General features: G+C 37.5%; 2 protein-coding genes across 2 annotated transcripts in view; one reads left to right on the top strand and one right to left on the bottom strand.

The window, feature by feature from the left end:
- The window catches only part of hdly (hadley), a 232,384-nt gene extending 230,431 nt beyond the window's left edge, over positions 1-1,953 (top strand). Inside the window, exon 2 of the mRNA XM_085953334.1 lies at positions 326-1,953. Coding sequence (XP_085809460.1) covers positions 328-1,353 — 1,026 coding nt within the window. The 5' untranslated portion in view covers positions 326-327 and the 3' untranslated portion in view covers positions 1,354-1,953. The remainder of the gene's footprint in view (positions 1-325) is intronic.
- Positions 1-26,901, bottom strand: part of LOC147079082 (uncharacterized) — a 566,084-nt gene that overhangs the window by 394,268 nt on the left and 144,915 nt on the right. The window lies entirely within an intron of this gene.

A 26,901-nucleotide genomic window follows, 5' to 3' on the forward strand; every position in this document is an offset into this window, starting at 1 on the left:
AATATTAAAATATCTGTCTCCAGGCAACATGTAATTCCGACAGCCAAGGCAAACAAAAGAAATTAAAATCAAAACCAAAATATGCAAACTGTATCTATCGTGAATATTCTAAATTTGAATTGGCAGGAAAGATAATTTTAACAAACAAACTTTGTATTTTTTATATTATTTAGATATCAGTTGGGAGTAAGCAGGAAAAGGAAATCATACAAACATATTATGTTGTCTTTTAAATAAATTAAATGTTAAAGATAATGTAAATTATCTTGCGACACCTGTTCCTTAATTCTCTCAAAACATTGTACTAATTTGATTTTTTTTTCAGAAATGTCTACCAAGTATGCAGTCAGCTTCTTTCTTCTGACGATTGTCTGCTCAGCGGGTTTCACCAACGGCTTCAACAGTGAAAGAGTTCAATCAGAAGATCACACTAAAAGAGTGAAGGTTTTGGAGCAAAGAGATGTTAGAGGACGCAGAGCTCGTTCTCCTGATCTATCCTCCGATGCACAAGATATCTTCTCATCCAACCGAGTCCGAAAAAGCAACACTCGCAACGACTATTATGCTGCTTTCCAAACACAACAACAACAGTCATTATCATCTCGCCAATTTCAGGGTCAGGGATTCCCGTCAGTACCACATGCACATTACGGTAATCCAGGAGTGTTACACAGTACTCTCGTGCCTAACGGAGCTCAAATAAATAATTTTTATTCTCCTTACGGTATTTCTCCTGCAAACTCAAGTTCTTGGCAGCAGCAAGGCAGACATCCTTACGTTCCTGTTTTTTTAATTTCAATTCAGTTGTACCCTTCCAATACCCAAGCACCTATAAGACCAACAGGTGAATTGCCATCGACTGATTCAATGACTGATGTAAGCGTAGATAGTCGCTTTGGAGAGTCTGAAGACCAGCGACCCAAAACTGCGACAGGAATATCTCTAAAAGTAGCCACTCCACCACGCCGCCCAAGTAGACCCATTCCAGAAATTCAACGCAATCCTTCCCAAAGCTCTTTTTTGGCATCTGATGAGGGTAGCAATATAAGGCAACAAGCGTACAGTCCACCGTTGCCTCAGAGACCTCAAGCCACTGTCGAGTCTGCACCGACAGATATTTTACGTGGACCTAACAGCATCAATACGCAAGGTTCACAGGTCGGCGCCAACGTGACTCCTTGTCTTTGGGCCATCGTCTCATGTTGCCAGTCTTACAAGTTCAATCCAACAGAACAGGAGAATTGCTTCGACCGTTCGGGCTGCTCAGGAGCTTTCTTCGAAGCGAATCCTTGCAACGGTGAACTCGCAAGAACCGCTGAAAAGACAGCTCAGAACTTTTACAATAGCGGCTAATTATACTATTTTTTGTTGGATCTTCTAATGTGGCTTTTCATCTTAATGGTATATAATAAAAAAAATACTGCACAAAGTATTTATGTAAACAATCACTTGCTTCTATTATATTTGCACCCACATGTCGTTCGACAGAAAAAATATAACTCACCTTGAATACAAGAATATATAACAATTCACAATCATATTTCTGAACTTGGAAAAGTTTTCAAATGTTAATATGTATCAAAATTCGCCGAATGAGAAGACCGCGATATATATTATTCAAAATAATATCTTGCATATATTAGGTATACTCGATGGAATACTAAATTGAAAATTAATCAATTAGAAATGAAGAGAGTTCTTCGGAAAACGTTACAAAGTAATCTTAATTAAATTTTATATAATATATAAGGTAACTATAATTCATTGAAAATCTTGACATTCCATTTCATTTTATGTAATGAATTTTTAATAATATACAGTTTGGTTAGATAAATTAGAAAATAACGTAGGGTTAGAGTGGGGTATATAATATTATGTTTCAACTTTACTGTATCTATGTCTTTTATAAACAAATTCATATTGAATGTTGTGAAAATAAACAATGAAAATTTTAAAACAAACCTGTTATTTTTTATCCTAAGAAACCTGTCAATTTGCGATATCAAGTATCATTTGACAAATCATTGAAAGGTACGAGTATATTACAAAAAAAAAATCTTACATTGAAATACTATGTCTATCTTCTTGATTTAAATTTGTTAATTACGTGATTGTTATTTAATTTAAATCTAATCCATATCAGAAAACAAAATATTTACACTATTATTTACTTTATTAGTGAATAGGCAGATTGTAGAGGCTACATGTAAATTGTACGTGAAACATTTCACCGTGGCGCCGTGAGTTTTCTTATCGGAAAGAGATGACCGTATACTACACGGTCTCCAATTTTATTAGATTCAATATGAACATTAATTCAATTTTCATAGCTGATTTTGGTAGAATTCAAGAATGAAAACCTAACCTAACCTTACAAATAATCCAATAGGTATAACGGCTATTTTCAAAATTTGTTTGCTGCTGGCTTCCTGTAAAGTGCAAACTGACAAGAACTGTGTTTTATTTAGACATGGATTTTATGCCAGTACTATTATACGACCCAAATACGGTTTTTAATATACGGCCATATATTTCCGACACAACATTTTACGATGAAGTGTGATATTGTGAACTGAATAATTAAGAACATGTCACTTGGACAAAAAATAATTACAAAAATTATATGCGGTGTTATTATTATATATTATATTATATATTGTGGTAAATATGAACAGACAATAATAACAGAATAATATGATGTTTGTATAGGTACGATAATAAAAATGCCTACCTACTTACACTTATTGATTACGTCGATTAAATAAATGAACATTTAATGCAAACATTGGTTTTCACCCCATTGGTAGGTGGGAGTTATTGTTTCAAACCGCTTTATATAGCTGGGCCATGTACATGTGATTAATGAGCCACTCATGGCAAAGAAGGCAGAGTAGCAGGGAAGCCAAAATGCAAACAAGGACTTGATCGACCTTGTGCAAGATGGAGGGATTGTATCGAGTTGGATTTAAAGACCTTGGTCATCCTAAACTAAAGGGAAGTGGATTTGAAGAGACATGCGTGTAGGCAGATGCTAGATGAGATTAAGACCCAATAAGGATTGTAGCGTCAGGAAGCGTCAGGAAGAGGATGAATAGTTTAGTTTACCGTAAGCAATACTTAATGTGCGTTTACTTTAAATTACAAGTTAAAAACGCACGCACTGGACTTGAAGAGTGGAATCAATTTGGAGAATCTTTCATCCAGCAAATAATAGATCCAGGCTAATGATTATGACATCGCTTTGACAATTAGTTATTTAATTATGTCAGTTATTATTAAGATGTCATTAACTACAACTGTTATTAATTATTGTAATATTTGAGATTGCTACGAAATTCCGTACCCATAAGGAAACTAATCAGTCTAACTTGAATTATCTTTCCGTAGTTACTGAGATTTTGTACATCGACAGTGGTGTATCCAAAGAAACCCTTTACATATCGACAAAATATACGTAGTATATGAAAATAAATCTGTAAAATGTTGAAAATTGCATTGTCTGTACCACAAATTCATTTAAGGTGAACTCCTTACTATTATCGCCGGCATATTTCAAACCCCTATAGCGAATATCCAAAACCAAGCGTTCAGTTTTGATCTTTGATTTCACTAAGGTACATTATATTATATTTTATTCTTTGGCTCTCTATTCAACCATAATAAAATTTCGAAGAATCAGCACCAATAGGGCAAGGTTATTCTAACATCTAACTCAAACATTTATCACTTACCTCCAAAATCAATAAAACTGATTAATATGATATGTCGTATTCAATTAATTATCCCGGGATATGAATTGTCAGGCGTGATCTTTTTTAATATGGATCGGGATGATTACTCGTTAACTGATTCAGAGATGATATTTGAGTTTCCCCATCTCCACCCGCCATGTATATGCAGCCGCGGTTTGTGCACGGCCGCCTTCCATAACGCTATAAACGTGTCAGAATGAAAAGATTTTACTTGCCACACTTTGCCACACTTCCTTGTCCCGAAGCGATGCTGCACGGGACTGATGTAGTAATCATGCACCTAAGTGCTTAAAGAAAGAGTTTTAGAAAATAAAAAGAATCTTGACTTGCTCTGCCGTCATTTATCTTTAATGACATGAAGTGTCCTCTGTAACCGTGTACTGAAACTCTGCCGAAACAGAGGGTCAGGAGTTGAAAGTGATGAATCTAAGGAGGGATCGGAATTATTCCGTCCTCTATAGTCTATATGACGCAGCAAATTTTTCGAGAGAATATGATAATTATTACGTAATATTGGGAATTGACATGCGTTGGTTAATATTATTAATTTCCGATACTAGCGCTACGATCGCTATGGATACGCATGCACCCAGCACGAGTTCCCGCGAATTTGGCCGAGCTCTGTAAAAAAAGAGATGCGGTTCACACGACATGCATATTAATTTAAATATTAGCTTATTTTGGCGTTACCGATTATTGTAGATAACTGCCTTTAATACGGAATATGTGTTATTTTGAAATAACAAAAATAACTTAGTTTCATAAACATGACGGCACGATATAAATAGAATAATAATTCATTATAAACTAGTAGTTAAAATTCAATAAACTTTGAACAATTGAATTGTTACTTGATCAGTGGTTGACTGAAATCATTAACGCAATATGGATCTCTAGTATATTATATAGTATTTATACTAGACTGGGTCCATTTTTTTATTTCTACGTTTAAAAAAAATGGCCGGTAGGACATCACTGAATAACCGTCATAATATTTTGGTATAGGTACCTACATATTATACAATATGTAATTTTGCCTGCATTTCGTTTTAATGAAACTTAACATTCTATGCATCTAGACTTTAGAGCTAAGTAATATAAACATCTTATATCCGGCAAATAAACAATACCGGCTGATTAAGATGATAAAGAAAAATCTGAAACATTTACCTAGATGTAAAAAGAAACATGCTGTTACCAATTTCATCTCTTACAAATATAAATGTAGCAATCATACCGCTCAGCATTAAATGAGTTTAGTAAACTTTTTTGTATGTTTTGTTGTCAAAACATACAATATTTCCTTAATCATAACTAGATCAGTGGGGTCTGTTATGATTTAGAAATTGCTACAATATCGAACTACAATGCATGAATCCTCACTCAACTCATCGAGTCCGTCACGCGACGCACTGCTCCACTCGACGTAGTCAACCATCATTCCATTCGAATTAGTCTCTCAGTTCATTAAGGCTATACCTCAGTTGAGGCATGGTCTAAAAAGATCGTGGCTTGGCGATGCGCGGATCGCGGGTGAAAATGACGCATGCCGAACGAAATATAATTTGTCATATAAATTCAACATGCGTCCATTTAATGTTCTGTTTATTGTTCTATAAGTAACAATAATAATATATTCATTGACATGTTTTCTTTTTCAAGTAAATGGGTAACGTTTTTAGTCATCTTTACACAATTTAAGAATTAATACCCCCGTCGCCATCACGAAACAAATTGACGTGTTCCCAGCTCGACGTTCGCTCTCCGAATGCCAGCGAGTCCAAAATTTCGTCTCGCCTATAGTTGAAAATTATTTGCCGTTTCACTGATGTATCGTCTTAATATAATCAATCTCTTGATCACATCTACCATTGCAACTCTCTGTGCTCTGCATCAAGACAATAAACATCTACATCCATCTACACTACTGCCTTAATCAACTCACCTGCCTACCTCCTCATATTACCCCAAAGAAATACTGACCACCATCAATTTTTATCATTTCGTTTTATATGTGCTGTAAAAGCAAAAAAAAAATGATAAGTAGGTAACTGAAAGAAAAACCCTTAACTGCTTATCATTAGAATATTCCAATATGTTTTATATTATGGAAGGCAATGCATATGAAGAACGTTGGCGTGATGGAGCGACCACGTGAAGAAGCTTACTTGGTGCAGCCTTCACTCCGCCCTGAGAGAAGCAGAAGATTGTGAGGATGGAGATACTTGAGTGCTCAAAAAACAGATTCATGGAAGAAAACAATATAAAATGTAGTGTGCTTTACGCAATATTGTACCAAAGTGCTTGGCCAAAGTTTAGTCTTTCGCGTAAGAAATATAAAAGCAAAGTATTTTATAAAAAGTAAACTTGATGGTAAAATAATAGAATTTCATTCCGTATAATATTTTTTCAATACTCCACTGTAAATGTTCTCCCATACGAGTACCTATATCGATACCAACGCACATTACTTAAAAGCTTTGCAAGCCATTATCGATATTTAAACTTTGTCTTTGGCAACTGAGCGCAGACGTAGTTAACTATGGTTAGTTGTAGTTACTACACATAGTTTACTATACCGCTAAATTGTACGCTCCGGTAGTGGAATTTTAACAAAGCTACTATCTAATATTCATGAGATTTAGTACGAAAATATAGCTAAACTGTTGTAAATATTTAATGAAAATAAAACACAATAGAGACAGTGGTTACTTACTCTTCAAATTTTAATAACGATTAAAACGCGTTTTGTCCGATTAGACTTTGTCCAGCACCGCGATTTCCTAACTATCGACTCGTATGGCACCAGACGACATGACGTAATTGTGACGTCAGCCAATACACGCTCAAAGCATGCCGCCCGCGCGCAGTGCCCACCGTAGATATTATTACGATGAAACACCTATATGTGTATGGTGACAATGAATAGCGCCGCTGTCGGAGTAGCGTTATATTCTCGAGCGCTATTATCACTCCGGTAGTACGTCACAATGATGTCATATGACGTCATGTCGACCGGGCAGCTGGCACTCGCAAGTTCTAACATCAGGGCCCAGATAGCGCGATTAGACTCGCGCGTTCTCCAGGTACATGTGACCTCATTGAGCCGTCCACGTGCAATCACGGCATGGTCTTTTTTATGGCTACTCCAAAATAAATTACGTCACCTAGCTTGTAAAGTGCCGAGAATACACATTGCAAGTTATCGCGAAATACAAAATCTCATAGAAACCGAGTAGGTACCTACCTATCACAAGTGAATTGTCGCGCTTTTTTCTTGCACTCGCATTTGTTTTTTTATGCCGATTAGCCGATTCCAAAATTAATTACGTAACCTAGCTTGTTCACTGCCGAATGGAACGCGCTATATGGACGGAGCACATTTTTGGTACTAGAGCGTAAAGCACGGTGGGACACGCGTGATCTGGACAAGGTCTTAGAATTAGACAGACATTTACAACTGATTAACATATACCCCACAGTTATAAGGTATTCTCAGAAACACATTTATTACATGGGACCATTGGTATAATTCCTGGATTAACCAAGTAGGTACTCCTCGTTAATGAGTCGGCTAATAGATGTCTGGGGCTCATCATTATGTCATTTACAGATGAGTGTGGTTAAAAAATGACTATACCCACCTATAATTGAAATAATAAGTGTGATTATTATAACATTATATTGTTCTTTTCTGGTAAAATAATCTACAGTTAGCCGCATTTTTTTTTCGAAAAATATTGAAAATAAGGATGTTTCAATATTCGTCTGATATCTTCAACACATTAAACAAACCTGTCTGATTTAATATTGAAATGTTGTGTGCAAGGATTTATTTTATGAAAATAAGAAATAAATATAATTATTTGTAAGAACACCTTTACACGAACGCTTTGACACGATATTAAAAATGAAAATTAATATTCCCTGTTAAGTGTGTTAAAATATTTTTGGATAGTTCTGATAATGGTTTTGTAGCCAGAAATGGCTGTTACAATAATTATAAAATTATAGGATTAACGACATAAACACAAGTTCAACTAATAATTTTGATAATATTTTTTGAAAATATATATTTCTTCCAAGTTATAAACGTTGATCATAATTATTAAAATTTACAATTATGTAATAGCTACCTACCATTATATTATATTATTCAGATATTGTGATCATCAATCACTTATTTATGGCAAGTAATTATAACTGGGCTTAGAAAATTTTCGCTTCAACTTTACTGAATATTTCCTTTATAATATTTCTCGTAACTTGATCGAAGGAGCTTTTTCGTTTTCTTTCACACGTAAGTACCAAAGAGTTTATAACGTGACAAACAATAGTCAGGCGCCGCTCAGAGCTTTTGATTTTGAACATTAAGTAATTGTTCTTTTAACTGTAAGCTCCAGCAAAACATTGTTTTGCAGAACTCTATTAATCACAAATATACTCGTAGCTTTGGACAAAATACATTTATTTGCTTATATTGTATTAGGTGATTATGCACTGTTACTTCAAGCTCATCACTCACTATCAATGGCCACGCCTTTGTGAAAATCAACGAATTCATAATAATATAATATGTATGTTTACCGATGACTATTCAAATAAACATCAACCAAGAAGTTAACAAAAAGATAAAATTACGACGACAATATTATGGTTGTACTCATTATAGTGATACTTCAGATCAGGAAGTTCTCGTTTAAAAGTAGAACTACATACTCTCATCAGTTCTGGGTAGAGTTGGGTTTCGGGAATTTCCAGACGGGAATTCTCGAGAAATTTTTGAGATTTCCCATCCCGAATCTCGAGAATTGAAATTTTTAACATTTCGGGAAATCCCGGATCTCGAAATCTTTTTTCGGGATTCGGGATTTCTTTAACATTAAATATTAATTGAAAAAACGATTTTCTATATGAAAAAAGTGGACATAAAACACAAAACGTTCAAAGACTGATCGGGGCATTTAACACAATTAAGCCAACGTCGACTCAAAATGAGCGCAATTTTTGCAACATCAGGGAATTTTGTGTCTCAAAATCGTACGCGATTGACAGTCTATGTTTTTTGAAATTCTATTTCAAAGTATTAAAAAGTAATGTATTACAAGTAAAAATTAAAGTATTAAAAATTATAATAAAAAGTAATATTTTGAAATATTGTTGTTTTCCTACTTCTATTTTGTTTGTCTTCTTACATAAATAAAAAAAATCATTTTTTTTTGAAAATTTGTTTGTTTTTACACTGATTTTATGATTTTTACAGGTTCTTTTCAAATTTTCCGGTATCTCGAGAATTCTCGAGAATTCTTGGGAAATTGGGAAATACTTAACTCTAGTTCTGGGTATTATAAATTACAGAGAGGTAGCTGAATAACTTTGCATGCAAAATATTGAGTAAGGTATTTTTGACAGACTAATTATTTAGAGACCCCCTACTATAAAAACAAAATAAAAACCATAAATCAAAAATAATTATTATAAAGCGTCGGACTATCGCGTCGTGGGTCCCAGGTTCGAATCCTGGGTCTGGTATTGTTTTTTTTAATTTTGTGTACGAGTCAGAGTATGGACCTTATAGGTTGAGCAAGTGGCTGACATCCATTTCTCGTAAAAACAAAATCTGTTAATACAAACCTCCACCATGTGGAGGCCCATAATATGAACTTATTAGGATCGGACATGTTCGAATGAATTATTACAGTGGATGACAGTGATGGTACATAATAACATTAGTGGTTTGTTTCTTGTGTTGAGCCCCTTTGGTGTTAATTGAAATGCTTTGAGTAATATTTTTTTATATTCAATTTATGAAAAATATTCATCTTTCTTCAAGATTTCTGTATAATGTGTAATTTTATAATACTTAATTGGATTACTAGTTTGAACAATTTTGAGGCCCCTTTTAAATCTTCGAATCGACGAACCGATTATGTCATCTACGTCACAAAAAATGGCTGGTGCAGTCACGAATTGTATACATGGTACAACGATCCCCCTACCCCCATTTGTAAAAGTAGGATAACTCATTCATGCATCGACTCTACAACAATACAATATACTGAAAGGATGTCTGGGAGTAGTGGCGGCTGTACGATTTTATAGATGATAGGGTTAAGCCATCAATTATTAAATATGCCTACCCACTTTCTCATATTATACATTATGTACCAAGCTATTTAATGTCATGATTTTTATTAATAGGTAATTTTATGTGTTAAATACCCTTTTCAGAATAAATAATATAATTATCTGAGTCGTTACTAATTTCCTTTACTCACTTCGGGGTTATTCGAATTGCTCCTCAGTCAGCGCATAGTAACGCTAATGCATTTGAATCCTTTGTAGAACGAGATGTGTTTACGCGGTGACGGGATGGGACATTTATTCCGTTCAGCGAGAAATAGAAGCCATAGCTTTATTAATATGTATGTAACTGTCACCGTACAATGACGCGTATTTAATTTTACCAACTGAACAATTGCTTTATTTTATAATAATAATAAATACCTCTATAAAATAGCGACGAGTTGATATGTATAAAATATATTAGGTGTGTAATGGCCCAATAATAAAAAAAATAGAAGTGTATTTTTGACATGATAGGGATGATCCCTACAAACCCCTAATCTATAGCTTCTCCTGTCTGGGAGAGATCATCGTCTAGAATAGATGTGGGATCTAGTCCCATTCGGTACAAATGTTTTTCTTGAATATTTTATAATACAATTGTTCCGTGCCTTTCTATATGAAGAAACATTTTATTAAATAATATAGCTATACATTTTTATAAGTAACACTAACGGTATTAAATGCAATAAATAAACATTAAAGAAATGCCTCCGTACATTCACTGGACATGTCGGCCTATTTCCTTAATGCTAAAATGGCGGTTGTTTCTAAAAAACACATTTTTTTTCAGAAAATTTAACCGTTCCTACGCCTTTGCGCATTCCAAATGATTTATTATATATATTCAGGAAAATTATTATCAAGAAAACTGTAGGGAAAATACATTACCGCAAGAGGAAAATTAATGGAATTTTTTTTTTTATTATTCACGTATGTATAAGTGAATATTTTAAATTGTATATACGTACCTCTCTGCAAAAACTGAATTGCATAATATGTAGGTATAGATCATGGGTGGTCAACCTTTTCAGCAGCCGGGCCAGATTCGAAAAATGAGATTTCCTACCGGGCCGCACAACCGATTTTTTTATTATACAAAACAATAAAGACATATATATAATATATATTAATAAAATAAAACTTAAATGAGAATCAAACAATATCTTTATTAGATTAGACTTTTTTTAATAACAAAAATAAACAAAATAATTTAAAACTAATTTCAAGATAAAAAGAAAGTTTTATATACCACGTTTTTAAATTTTCTGTTGAATCATATAAACTTGACAATTCTATGTATTAATAATAAATTTTTATTGTACTTGATAGAAATACTGAATAAATATAGAATACTGAATTGTCATTTTGACATGTTATATTGATTTCCATAGTAACGAACGTATATATTAATAATTTAGTTGCTAGGACCACCTCAGCAACCAACAATAATAATTTTCCATTCAAAACGGAATTAACTGAAAATGAATTCAATTCTGCTGAAAATGGCTAAAAGTATTAAAAGAATGCATTGTCGTCGTGTTCTGATATATTCTAAAAGTTTCAAATGTCTAGCTAGTTGGGAAGTTAGTTAAAAATCTTCAATCGTCCAATACAAATCTTGGAAAAACAAGAAAAAATGTATACTGGACACACAAGAAAAAATCTGTACCGGACAAACAAGAATACGAGCTAATAAAAACGTGGTAATAATAAATTTTAGTGAGAAGTTTGATTTTGTGTGGCAGAACTAAGTGCATCAATATCAATAGCGAGTGAGGTTGTTCTTACACGCAAACAGCAATGTTTTCCAAATGCACATCAGTGATTCGTGTTCTCACTCGTGATTTGATATGCTTCATCCGGCTAAAAAGCTGTTCACACGGCTGAGTCTTCCCGAATAGAGAAGTCATCATTAGTAAAATGCAGGATATATCTCCTTGTCCAAATAAGTTTTGTAAAACGCTTACAAACCAACCTGGTGGAATTTCTCCTTTAATTGTTGATCTTTCATATTTCATATTGTTCATGTTTCACAATGTTCCATTTGTAAATTTCCCGGTAATAAATTCACGTCTGCGAAGAATGGCGTTGCAAATGCAGCAAAAGCAAACGGTGCTTTTTAAAATCTCGAGCCAATATCTAATCTCAATTTGCGAAATTAGCACATCTAGCGGCAGCAGCATTTGATACTATTTTTATTTTCTCACTGCTCCACGGGCCACAAGTTGACACCCAGTGGGCCGCATGCGGGTTGGCTACCCACGGTATAGATCAAAGGTAAAGAGTGCTTGTTGAAGGAAGAGAGGAAAAAGTCATTTTTTACCATGTTCGATCCTAAGAATATCATATTGGCCTCCACAGATTTTTTGTGTTCTTTTTATGAGAAATGGGTGTAAGCCACTTGCTCAACCTATTAGGTCCACACTCTTGTTCCAAACACATATTGAAAAATAACATGTGAATTTGCAGATACGAGATTCGAACCCGGGAACCGCAACATTATAAGTCGACGCAGTAACCGCTCAGCCACCGTTAGTATAAACAGTCATATTTACGTGAAATTTTATTCAGTATTTTACTGATAGGTACAATAAATTTTACTGAACATAAAATACTCAATTTTACATTTTTATAAAATATTTTTTACCAAAAAAACCAACATGCTCAAAAATAGATATTTTACACAAAGAGTGAAGCCAAGCCGGGAATCAAAATAAAAAAATGCAAATTAGCAAGCTGCACTTCATATCCGCAAACCCTGTCAGAGTTTGACTCGTAAAAGAACATAAACACACAGTAAACATAGATAGGCTGGACCGTATGAGCCTCACCCATGTTATATAATAAATTGTAGTCAGATCCAGTGGCATTCCCCAGTGGTTGAGCTACAACATACGGCCGTAGCCATAAATTGACAAACTATAATTGAAGTAGGGAGTAAAATGATGTTAACGTGCGTGTTTGAACATGTAGCTAACGGAAAATTTTTATTTATTTTTTTAAACGGTACATGTTCAAACACGCGCGTTAACATCATTTTACTCCCTATGTGTAGGCCGTATGTTGTAGCTTAACTACTGGGGAATGCCAAAAGAAATGGCGTATTTGAAAGAAACACTACCTTATTCTTAGGTCAATAATTATTATAAAGCAATCATTATTCGTAGGATGTTTATCACACTTGAATGGTCAACAACATAGCTTATAATGAGTATCTTTAGAATTATCTTCAAATGTGTTAATCTTGCCCATTTTTTGAATAATAAAATGCCTAATTCTTGTCAAATTTGGGATCACAGAGATTATCAGTATATTTTTTATGCTAAATATTTCACTATAATAATGTCGACATAAATTATACTGATGGTTTTACAAATGCGTTTAAAAATTAATAAATGTAAAAAATCTTAACACCACTGCACATTTATGTACTGAAATATGACTATATTCTAAAACATTAGAGCGAGAGTTTTAAAAGAATACTATTTTATACAATAAAAATACTTTATGCAGTCATCAAATGTTTAAAATAAATATGAAAGATAATAAGACTTCAAAATTATATAAATAGATTATCTACTACGTTTAAGGAATGTCTAGGATCATGCTTTGAAAATAGAAAAAAGCTGCATTTTGACCTACGCTGAGCATGTACCCCCTTAATAAGAAAATTATTCTTTGTGGAAAAACTATGTTTATTGTGGTGCCTATATACTCCGCCTATAAGAGAAGTAGTAATTTTATTATTGCATTTTATACATTTTGTTACGTAATACTAAGATAATATTAATATTATTACGTAACAAAACAAAATAATATTATTTAAGCTACGTGAACGAAATGCTGTAATTATCGAGAGAAATTTTTTTTTTTAGTAAAAAAATACCCAAATATGTAATAATCTTACTATAATGTACGTATTGTGAAGGAAATTCTACTTTTATAGCAAATATTTCAAGAGAAAATCAAAACAGTTGTCAGAGTTCCGGTGACTTCGACGTGCAAATTTTAAATGAGCCGGAACCTTTTTTTTTTTTTTTTTTCCTACCTTTTCTTCTAACTGAAACCTTGTGAGGTCTGAGAGGCAAACCTCGGTTTCCTGACTATTATTTCTAGGGTTGGGTCTTGTAAGTACATTAATGCCCTTTCCCGCATGTAATTTAGCTAAGTATTGAGCTGTTGAATTTACATTTACCTTCGCTTTTCAAACAAGTCTTTCGAGGGAAAACAGTTAAGAAAAACCCTCTTCCGAATATTGTCCTTATGGGTCCAACAAACAAAAAGTTCATCCTTTAGCGGGATGTTCGGCTTGAGATTATGATCTTGTGTGGATCATTTTATAACATCAAAGATGTTCGCCCAGTCCCTAGGGGGTATATCCCGTTTTCTGTTTTCCACAAGTTTAGCTCTAACCTGGGCTTTGAGCCCGAATCTCATTCTGATGTACATTCTAAAGCTACCTAGTTTAACTCTTAGGGCTTCCAAACATTCTTTTACCTCTACCGCTAGACCCTGGAAGGGATCCGGCGGGGTCAGAGTACTGCCGGCCGCATCCGCTGTGGTAAAGGTACCTGTAATTGAGTGAGAAGGGGGTGGATCATCAGGATTTGGAGAGTCAGGGGGCATCATCTTATGACGGAGCCTAGCTTCCTTGCGCTTGTGCTTAAAATTTTGAATTTTGTTGGCAAATAGTGTAGGTTTCTTATGAGGCCCTTCTGTCAGACTATTCAAGAAGGTCTCTCTGTATTTAGTTATGGTTTCGGCAATGTCGATTCCATCGTGTTTTGCATTGATGCGTTTGATGCTATGGTGAGGCTTGAGTTCGTAGACGATTCGAATGCATCTGTTCTCTATTGTTTGCAGCATCTTTAAATTGGATTTGGTGATGTCAGTAGTCCAAATTGGGGATGCATACAGCATGGTTGGTTTAATAACCATGCTATATAGTGCCTTTTTGTTTTCTTCTGAGAGACAACTTCTACGGTTGAAGATGGGTCTAAGAACCCCCATCGCCATAAAGGCTTTTCGCCTGGCTTCTAATAGGTGAGGTGTCCAGTTCAATCTATGGTGAAGGTATACCCCGAGGTATTTCACAGTGTTACTGAATGAACAGGGGATGTCACAAACAGTAATTTTTCCTTTATAGGATTTTTGGCTCCGCGAGAAGAGAATCGCCTCCGTCTTCTCCGCGTTAACTTTAAGTCTCCAGCGACTGAAATAATCAGTTAGCTGTCGAGTGCCCTTTTCTAAGTTCCTAATCGCCCTGTCAGTCTGGCGGCTGGTGGAAAGGATGGCTGTGTCATCTGCGTATAGCGCCAGTGTGCAGTTGGCGGGATTTGGCATATCACTTATGAAATGATTAAAGAGCCTAGGCCCCATCAAACTGCCCTGTGGTACCCCTGCATCGATAGTGCGGTGAGATGAATTCTCCCGTTTGACCACTGCAAAGAGCGCTCGACCGCTCAAGTAGTTCTGGATGATTTTTGTGATGTACACGGGCATGTTTGTGGTAAAAAGTTTGTGGATTAGACCGTCATGCCAGACCGTATCAAATGCCTTTTCGAGGTCCAACAGAACCATACCAGTGGTCTTGCGTTGCCTCATATCGGCCATCACAATCCCGGTAATTCTGGAGAGTTGTAGGGTCGTTGATAAACCCTTCCTGAAACCATATTGGGTGTCCGGGAGGACTTGATTGTGGGATGGGAGAAAGCGTTGAAGGATCACTTTCTCGAAAAGTTTGCTTATGCCATCTAGTAGACTTATAGGTCTGTAGTTTACAGCCAAAGAGTGGTCTTTCTTGGGTTTTGATATAGCGACAACGTGAGCCGTTTTCCAGGTCTTTGGAAAGTATCCGCGCAGCAGACATGCATTGAAGATCTTAGCAATATGTATCCGCGCCTTCTCGGGAAGTCGTTTCAACATGTAATTTGTGATATTGTCTCGTCCGGGTGCCTTTCTGGCAATCAAGGTATTGATAAATCTAGAGATCTCGCGCGGTTCAACAATTTTAACATCATCGGGATCGATGTCTTCTTTCGCAAGTGCAAGAATTGAGTTGTTCACTATTTTAGTATTATTGACGAACGCATCGGCAAGTGCGTCTGCTTTTTCGAGATCTGAGTACACGAAATTTCGACTAGTCGCATTCTCTCTGAGGGGCTTTATAACAGACGGGCCCGTTTTAATCGCCCTGGATAGTGCCCAGAGCGAGTTCCGCGGGTCGTCTGTATAGGTTCTGCAGTCCTTGAGTTTATTGTCCCAATGCTCGGCTTGTAGTTCTGATACTATCTTCTTGAGTTTACCTTGTAAAGTATTGATCTCACGTTTGATGAAGTGATTTGTGTGTCTAGCTTTGTTCCAGTCCTTGCTTAGCTGGTTTCTAGTATTGATGAGCTCTCTGGCCTCATCATTAAGATCCACCCTGATGGGATTTTTCTTGATTTTCGGAATATAGCGACGTCTCGCTGTGAGAAAAGTCTCAGTGAGTTCGACGGTCGCTGTCTCTATCTCTACCTCCGTTTGAAAGGTTCTAGGCGTGAGATCAATGCATCGATTAATATGCCTCTTGAATAGGTGCCATTTGGTTTTAGAGTAGTCAAATTGGATTTTACTTTCTTTATCGTATTCGCCTCCAACTTCGAAATAAATTGGCAGGTGATCCGACTTCAGAGCATTAACAACTCTCGGGACACCGGTTTCTGGGGAGTTGTTTGCTATCACAAAATCTAAAACTGCTGGGTTGCAACGAGCTTGGACACGAGTCGGCTCGTCAGGATGTGAGATTGAGAAATCGTATTTCTCTGTAATCTTTAAGAGGGCATTGCCACGGGCGTTGTTGGAATGGCAGTTCCAAATCTTATTATGTGCATAAATGTGTTAAAATCACCTGCTAGGATGACTGAGCCTCTGAGGTTGGCAAGGTAGACCACCTCTGCCTCGCTCATTTTTTCTTTGGCATGCCCATATACCGAAATTATGGCATGTAGGCATCCATTTAAGTTTACTTCAACTGCCGTGGCTTCAAATTCAATGAGAGGCTTAATTGGGATGTGAGCATGTTTTAAGTCTTGATTGACTAGTATCATGACACCCCCACCCTTCGCTGGGAGAGGGCGGTCCTCACGATAACAGTCAAAACCAGGAACGGAGAAACGGTCTTTTGGTTTAAGGAATGTCTCCTGAATTAAAGCAATGTCCACGTCTAGCACCCGGAGTAGGTCAGTCAACTCCGGTCGCTTATCGCGCTGAGCAATGCTAGGGGCGTTCCAGGAGATTATTTTTAGTGGGCGTGTGTTAGCCATTTAGGGCAACATGCCGCATTTAATAAGCAGAGATTCGGCTCTGTCAAGCCTTTCCTCCATGGACAGGGTAGGCTCTGCTCGGATAGAGCGAGTCATTTTGATACATTCCAGTATGGATGGAATGTCATCAATGGTGACACCATCCTCTCCATGAAGGAGTGAATTCAGTGCTTCCACCAGAGTTGAAGGAATGGTCCTACTGTGGGGGCTTGACTGATTGGCTGCTGCGGAAGCAGATGTTTGCGGTCCCGTGAGAGCTGCCGTGTATGATAGTATTTGGGGGTCTGCCGCTCGAGAGACTGACTTGTGCGGCATGCCTTTGGTCTTAGGAGTCGCTGAGGCTGCTCTGCGAGCTGCTATTGCCTTAGCGTAGGCAATACGCTTAGGGCATTGCCTGAAATTGGCTGGGTGGTCCCCGCCGCAGTTGCAGCACCTGACTCCTGGGAAACCTATGGCACTACCTTTAGGGCGGGGGCATTCCTTTGATGCATGAGCATCCATACATTTGACACACCTTGCGTCTCTATTGCAGTTGTGGGCCGAATGACCGAACTGTTGGCATCTATAGCACTGAGTGCCAGCATTGTTTGACTTGCCCCTGAATTTCTCCAGGGACACCTTGACATGAAAAATTTCTCTAACCTTGTTTGACATAAACTGCATGTCGGAGCCAGGGGGCATTTGCACCAGGAAGAGGGGATTTCTGGTGGTGGTAGGATTTTTGGATCTCATTAAAGAGACTGATATTACCTCAAAGCCTCTCGCTCTGAGGTCCTCCGAGATTTCTCTCGGTTCTATGTTGGGAAGTCCCTTTATAACTACTTTGCAGGTTCTATCCTCTGAAAGGGTAAATGTGTGAAAAACGGCTCCAGAATCTCGTAGACCGTTAACAAGAAGTTTGTGCGCAACTACTGATTCCGTTTGCACGGAGTAGTTTGGTCCTCTAATTTGGATGGAGCATTTATTTTCACCCAGGAATGTATTGAGACGGTCTATTACCGTCTTTTGGTTTTCTCCCATTACTGAGAGAATGACAGGAGGGACTCGGGTTTTGCGAGCCTTGGGAGGATTTGCAGAAGAGGGGGGGAGTTTTGGTGGGGCAGTTGGGAGTATTTCCTCTGGGTTAAGTGCCATAAATTTGTTCGCTGTTGGCACAAATGTTGGGGAAGTCGAGAGCGGCCGTTTTGGGGCCTTTGCAGTGACTCTCTGCCACTTAAAAGGAAATTTGGGAATCTGAAGTTCCGGAAATTCCGTCTCCATATCCTGGGAGAGGTTATTGAGGGTGACCTCAATAGCGGTGTCCTCAGTGGGGGCTAGAGACCTTGACGAAAAAGTAGGGTTTATGACTCTATCATGGGGTTTTATAAGAGGGGGTATTTGGAGGGGTTTTCGCACTGAAGATGCTTGAAAGAAAGGTGAAGAAAGTGCTTTTTTCATATTTTTCTCCATCGTAGTTTTTAGAGATTTATCCTAACCGGCAGCTTGCTAGGCAGGCTACCGGTGAGGGTGAAAGGGGGGAGGAAATGTGCCCCTTCTATTTTTTTTTTTTGATTGTGCCTGTTTACTTATGGGAAAATAAGAATAATTTGGGTTTGTTTCTTACCACACTCCTCCGCTCGTCCTAGTCTAGGCCTGGTATTACCGTGGGCCAGTTAAGTAATTACACGTTCTAAAACGTGCAATTACCGAACTTGCGCGCTGGCGAGGGGGGGTTTATACCTCTACGATATTTTATAGTGAGGAAATGCGCATGCGCGGATTTTTTAGGCAACCATTTTTTTCATAGAATGTCTTTTGTTTTCGATTTTTCTCGGAGCGGCTGTTTTCCATTTTCAAATAACTACGTGGAGATTTCGATATCACATTTGCAACTCTTTGGTCGAGGAATAATATTAATTTTTTTAATTTAAAAACTTTCTTTAATGGTTTTCATATCCCAATATAATAATATTATAGATATTGCTGGTGAGTACCAAGTGAAATTCAGATCACATCGACTGCATGCATAGCTTTCAACTACAATACAATATAATCCAATAACATGTACTATCGCCAAATACATCGTTTGATCGTGGTTGTATTACCTTGCTAAAGCTCTGTAAGCCAGATAAAAGAGTTTATTTTTGGCGTGTGACATGTAACACATAATTAATTTTTTCACACGAAAAAAAACGCACTCGATTGGATTCGAACCACCGATTGTTCGGTTATCAGCCGAACGCACTACCTTTACGCCACTGTATGGTACTTTGCCTAGGCAGCGAATTTATTATTTTTGCCATTTGCAATTCCTTACGTAAACAAACTATTAAACGTCAGAGTTGGTACAGTTGGTACTTTAAAAATAAAAACAACGGGAAACCATTAAATAATTTAGTAATATAAATTAAAATGTGCAGAAATAAACCAACGGCGTTCCAATAAGCGGTCCCTTTTCCTGAGATTGAGTTTCCTTTAGAAGGTAATTAAGAGCTAGTCAAAGAATCTAGTTTATCACAAGTTTTGTTTTTGTTTTGTTTCGCCAAAGAAGTATAACTTCTAACGCGCGTACATAAGTACACACACCGATTATTTTTTGTGTGTTTCCTAATAAAAATGATTATTTTTCCAATATGGCGAAGGGTCGCATGTTACTTGGCTATCACAAAAGAGCGTCGCGATCTGTGCTCAGTGACGTTTCGTGGGGGTAGGCAGAATGAGCGTCGCTTGGGGGCGGCAGTTACTCGAAAGGCGGCAAATTGAGGAGAATCATTAGGTATATATAGAAATAGGTAGGTACCATAGCTTAGCTAAAATTCAGCTCATTGGTTGAAAATAAAATGTATTAATTAACATAACAGGTTTAACAGGATAGTATCTTTTGTCGGGTTCGTGATGTCTAGTTTACTTCCATTGTCCTTGGACGACACGTCCTTGGTGAGCAGCAATGACACATCCAAGTTGTCAGGTGTAGTATTTTTAAATGTATCTGAATCCGTGGTCTCTCAATATTGTCTATTAAAGTAGAGATGGCATTTAAATTAGGTTTTTTGGTATATTTTGTTAGTAATGTATCCATACAACACCTTTCTCAGATATTGGAGACATGAAAGGATGATAAAAAATACTGTATAACAAAATGGGGCGGTATTCTGGCGCTGCCTAGGGGCGGCGTTTTGTTTAGGGACGTCACTGGTCAGATCTCAAGGACAAACACCATCAAAGAACATAAGAAAAAAACTTATAGCAAGTGTCACCGACAGGTTTTTCTGCCCCTGAGGGGCCGGTGGCTAGTTGAGGTCAGATCCTGGCGGTGGTTTTGCTTTGGTTGGGGGGATTTGTCACCGACAGGTTTTTCTGCCCCTGAGGGGGGCGCTCCCATAAGGAGTAGTGCTCTCCAGCCGCTCGGTCTGACCCTGGTAGTCAATGTGCCACCGATGGAATGATGACGACCCTTGGCAAGGCTGAACAAAATATTTCATATGTTAAGTCCCGCAGTTTGCTCTGACAGGTCCCACGGCTTCTCAGAGTGGACTGTGGATGGTTAAGCAATATAGGTAATAGGTAATAAGGTATAAGGTTAAATTTGAATTAAATATATATTAGGTAAAGGGTAATTAAATTAAATTAGATATAAAATATAATTTGGATGTAAGATAATATGTAAATGTAAATTGTAACATAATAGGTAAATGTAAAAAAATATGTAATGCAAAGGACAACGAAGTAATAAAGGGGGACTATGGATGGGCGTTAATGGTATATATTAATTAAGGTGTATGTAATGTTAAGGTATATAGATCGATGTCGCTACGCGTCGCGCGTACACGGCACAATAATTGTTAACATATGCTCATAGGCCTGTTGCGAAAGCTCCCATTTGTACATATGTGCAATCACAAAGCATAGCAACACGTAGGGCAAACATCGATCCGATTTCAATCACGATCCCGCGTAATTAATTTTCATATTAAAATTCGATTTCAAATAGCCACGGCTATTCCGCGCGCGGCGTTTCCGAATCGGTATTCTGGCAGCTTTCCTGCTCTGACATACGACGGCGTCTCTGTCGTATGTGTGGAAACCGATTTCGCGATACAAATTTGCCCCCTCTGCGGTGACAGAGCCCCTCTCGCTCGCGTGTATGACAGCGTCACGCTCACGCGCGACGGGAGAATCGGATCAATGATTTTGGTCGATCAAGGAGACCACGTACTGGAATAAAGTGCGGGAAATCTTTGATCGGCGAGGTATGAGTATGTACTAAGCAATTATTACTGCCTATATGTTTGGTTGACGGAATAACATCCATCAACTAGACGTAAGTATGTGCCTGTGGCGACACCGAGCTATATTAGTTATTAATGTAAGAAAGATTGCGCGACCAGCACAATTATATATTCATGTAAAGTAACTTCCCCGCTTGATATTGTTTAATATTAAGTATTCATTTTGTAGCTAAATTAACAATCTACCGAGTTCATGTTCTTGGACTGACGTCAAGTAGGTATTCAGGCCGTCGGGGTGCCTCAAAGTTGGACCCCCCAACGGTAGTTGGCCGAAGGATTGGTATGCGCTGTCGTAGGCCTGGTGCCACAAATATGCCCAGTTAACCACTGGCATATGACGCCTTATCATCCAGGCTAACTTTGTAGTACTCTAGTTTCTAGGTGAGAGGTACCTTCACGCCGCTAGGGCCTGTAAAGCCGGCCGCCGCAGGAGCGCCCCTCCCTCAGCCATGGAGAACGCCACCGTGCAGGGGGTGTGCTGTATCGATGGGCAATTCAACCACAAATCCATCGATGCCTCGCACGCCTTCGTAGGTGCGTTTTTCGTGGGGCTGGCCCAGAAACAAGGAGTTACTGCTACAGCAATTGCGCACTCTCAGTACTAGCAAGTGCTCGAAGTACGTAAGTGACGCGCGAGCGACGTCGCCCATCGGCGAGCGTCGCTTTGCGCCTATAATTTTACTTAGTCGGCCCTTGCGTAGGTTTCGCGGGTAATTAGTCATTGTACAATTTCTGCCAATCTCGTAAGGAAACCGTTAATTAATTTTGTCACCCTCAAAACGTCGGACTAAGGGATGAAATCGGGCAGATTTGCATATAAACCCCCAATTTTAAATTTCATTATCAGTCTTCTTCCGCCTACACGACCCTGAACCTGCGACGGTCAGCGGCGTGATTTTAATCGCACTTCTCCATACAAGTCTTCAAAGACTTGAGAGGAGGTACTCACCGAGGTTCATAATACCTACCGGTTGATACCTACCGATCAGTACCTACTGTCAAATCTGACAGCGGTCTGAAGTGTCAGTCAGCGACTTAGCAGTTTCTCGCGTTTTAACTTTTTTTATTATTGGACCTGGTCCTCAACCTTTCGCAATAAGTCCCCGCGCTCGTGCAATCTCGACTACAACTAATAATAATTAAATAATTAAATAAATAAATTGTGTGTTGATCTATAATTAGCCTTATATAATAAATTAGTTTCTTGTGACAATTTGTAGTTCAGAGTTTTATAGTAATTTGACTTTGTTTAATTTGGTGACCGTGGAACTCAATAAATAAACTATAATAAAAAGTGAATATTAGTTTTAATAACTATATTGCTGTGCCTACCTACTCTTCCAAAAACTGAATGTACCTCCACTCCAGGCCCAGAGCTAGCCGAGGATTCGGAGGCCTACATCGTGGCGCCCAACTGAATGGTGCTGTTCAGGTCGCATGAACCTGATCGGATTCCATGCCCTGAGATCCTCTACAGCATCACAAATATATAAATAAATAGTGAGTACGATTTTTGATAAAATAACTGTGTTATACATCAAGCTCACTGGAAGAACAGTGTAGTGCAAAAGTAACTTTTGGACATTAATAAGAACTATATATAAAATAAAAATATATAAAAAAATTAAAAACACTTACGAAATTATAAACACTTGTAAAATTTTTCGAAAATAAAAAGGACTTAGTAAGATTTTGAAAATAAAAACACTTATAAAAATTTTGTGTAAAAATAAAAAGACTGAAGAATTTTTGAAAATAAAAACACTGAAGAATTTTCGAAAATAAAAACACTTACAAAAATTTTGTGTAAAAATAAAAAGACTGAAGAATTTTTGAAAATAAAAATACTTTGTAAAATTTTTGAAAATAAAAATACTTTGTAAAATTTTTGCAAATAAAAAACACATCGTGAAGTGAAAACAGGCTCGCATGTACACGCGGTCCAAAGCGCGCCGAGCAGACTCCACCGACAGTGACAGCGACATTACAGCCATGCCTCGCCCAGCTGAGGAACCCACCGTCAGCGGACCATCGGACATCTTCGGCGTGCCTGATTTTCAGGACGGCCAGATCTTCCCGGAGGACAGTCCGCGGACGGACATAACAGTCGAGAGTGGGCGGCCAAGACGGGAGGTACCAGAGGACGACGGCAGGAGGCCGTACGCCCCCAAACCAGAACTTAAGACAACATTCACGGGAGACCCGCGACAGCGATTCGTCACCTTCATCGAAGACTGCGAAGTTTACTTCAAAGAGTCGAAGTGCCCGCAGAACTGCCGTGTGTCGGAAGCGATTGGCCGCCTAGAGGGAGAGGCAAAGAAATGGGGTCGCGACTTCGACCCCGCAGACTCTTGGGACGCCTTCAAGGAGGACGGCATCCTCCACTTCGAATCTTTCGCTCGCAGGCAGCGACAGAGAATCGACCTCCTGGTGAGACGTCAGAGGATGATGAGAGTTGATACCTACCGATCAGTACCTACTGTCAAATCTGACAGCGGTCTGAAGTGTCAGTCAGCGAATTAGCAGTTTCTCGCGTTTTAACTTTTTTTATTATTGGACCCGGTCCTCAACCTTTCGCAATAAGTCCCCGCGCTCGTGCAATCTCGACTACAACTAATAATAATTAAATAATTAAATAAATAAATTGTGTGTTGATCTATAATTAGCCTTATATAATAAATTAGTTTCTTGTGACAATTTGTAGTTCAGAGTTTTATAGTAATTTGACTTTGTTTAATTTGGTGACCGTGGAACTCAATAAATAAACTATAATAAAAAGTGAATATTAGTTTTAATAACTATATTGCTGTGCCTACCTACTCTTCCAAAAACTGAATGTACCTCCACTCCAGGCCCAGAGCTAGCCGAGGATTCGGAGGACTACACAAGCCATCGTTTGCATGTGTAACTTGGATACACTATGACTATACCTATGTGTATGTGAATCATTTTGTATATTAGTAGTACCTACTCCTCGCCAACTGCCAACGCCAACAGCGAAAATCAATTTTAGCAACATTTTTTGTAATTTTCATAGGTACTATCTTTGTTGTATAGTCGGCTTGAAATACAGAAATACAAAGTAGACATACATACATAATGGTGAAATAGACTGATTCGATTTGATTTTTTTTCAACTGATTTTTTACTGCTGTAAGTAGTAGTCAGTTTTTTCATCTAGGCACGCCCTCCTCTACCAACACTTCACCTCACCATTCCATCGCCGCTATCTGATAAATTTATATATCCTCTATCCAATTTTATTATAAGGTATTTTATTAGTTGTGTGCTACATGATTATCTCCGATCAACCACACGCGATTGTCAACGGTTATATGTACCCGCACCTCACTTCACCATTTCGCCGCCGCTATAAATGATACTTGACCCCTCATGATTATTTGTTACAAGTGCATTATTTTATCTTTACTTCGGACGAGTTATGCGATAAACCTGTAAGAAATATAAGTAGACTAGACTAAAAATAATTCATAAAATCAAAATACACAAATTATTGTTTTTCTTCAGCACACAGTGAGTACCATAATCGATTATTGTAGAAGTAAATTAAAATTATGTCTGAAATTAGTTTTGACCTTTTTAAAAGAATTATTAAAATAAATTTATTAGAACGGAAATTGGCTTTCCCGGATATTATCATCGTTCAGAAATTCGGCGGAGGAAAAACGGCAGACGTTCTAAACGTTCTTCGGGGTTTTTCTTCTTCAAAATTTAACGAGAGTTATATGAAAAATAGTGTGATCTGTTTTTAGGTACTTATTTAGAATCATCAGGTCTATTCTAAAGTGCTACATATTATGCATTGAGGTATTATAATTGTTACATTAAGTTAGCCATCTAAACAGTCAAAACTGTATATCTCGCTCTAAATTTTATCACAGTCAAAAGAGGTGCTGTTAAAATGTAGCACTTATTGCAACAATTACAACCAACTTATTGGAATTGTTAAAATAAGTGCTAATACTTTGATACAAACCTACCCTAGTTAGCCGTCGTAGCGGCCGAAAGCAGCCTTGTGTATAGAATAGACTCGCTGGAGTAGATTTCCCTAATGGATGCCACTTTTATTGGTGTCAATATGGATTTGACTAATCCGCGTAGATCCATGGAAAAAGAGGAATGTATTCTTACTTCCACTTCACTATATAAGCTAATATGTCGCTACGCTAAATGTGACAAACTGTAATAAAAGTTAAAGTATAATATTTATTTACAACTGTATTATAAAATCAAATAAACATTTTACAATGTTTGACTTATTAATTCAATTAAAAAACTTTTTTACGGGGTCTGTCATTTCGGGTTTAATTGAGTTTGTTCGTCCGGTGTAATTTCCATTTGAACGGTTTTAATAATTCAAGGAATTTCCATTTTGAATCTGTTTAACTGCAACATTAAAGAATGACAGTTTACTAACTTGAACCGGTATAGTGATAAACAAACGATTTAGACTGAATACAGGAATAAAACACCAGAAGCAATGATGCCACCGTTTCTTACGAAGCTCCGCAGTTTTTCGCTTGAAGATAATGGCCGCGCATAAAGTATTTTATTGCGTTATAAAACCCCGATTACTTTATTGGGGGAAGATTCAGATGGCTGCTGGAAAATGGGAAGAATTCCTATAGGGAAATCGGTGACACTGCAATTCTTTGGAGTCATACACTTTCGCGGTTAAGGAATGCATGTAGCCTTAGCAAAAGCTTTATGATGTACCTACCTACATACCTTGGCAAACCGTTAAAAATTTGCAGTTAGCGGACTAACCTCAGACTGGTAGTTTTACAAATATTTTTAAATACTTCCTAAAGACCACTTAATTGCCAAACAACAATCGTATTGTACATCACTACATATAATTTTATAATATTGTTTTGACGATGGACGATCTAATAAGATCATATGGATCTCTACAGAGTAGAGGTTTGTATTGACAGTTTCTTTACAATAAATGGGCAAAAGAATATACAAAGGAACAAATGGGAGGAAGTAGCTGGTATTGCCTGATATGGATTTTTGTCTTGATTATACTGAATTAATGTAAGACCCAATCAATTTTAACAACATATTAAAACTGGATACCCACATTCGCAAACTTCTGAAGAAATTTCAAACGCGCTCCATTCGTTTGGTTCTTCGAGCAAACTCGTCATACATTATTAGCTTCTTTACTCGGCCCGTCCATTTCTATGAAAATGCAAGCAGTGTCTTTGGACACGTATGGACCATGTCCGATCCTAATATGGATCTTCACAGAGTGGAAGTTTGTAAAGATTTTTGTTTTTACGAGAAATGCATGTTAGCCACTTGCTCAACCTATTAGGTCCGTACTCTGATTCAAACACAAATTGAAAAACAATTTATCTATTTGACAGACTGAGGACTCGAACCTGGGACCCACGACATTTTAAGCCGACGCTTAAGCTG

Source organism: Rhyacophila brunnea, unplaced genomic scaffold, assembly GCF_057557595.1.
Source record: "Rhyacophila brunnea isolate RB1 unplaced genomic scaffold, BYU_Rbru_1.0 scaffold_10, whole genome shotgun sequence".
NCBI classification, from domain to species: Eukaryota; Metazoa; Arthropoda; class Insecta; order Trichoptera; family Rhyacophilidae; genus Rhyacophila; species Rhyacophila brunnea.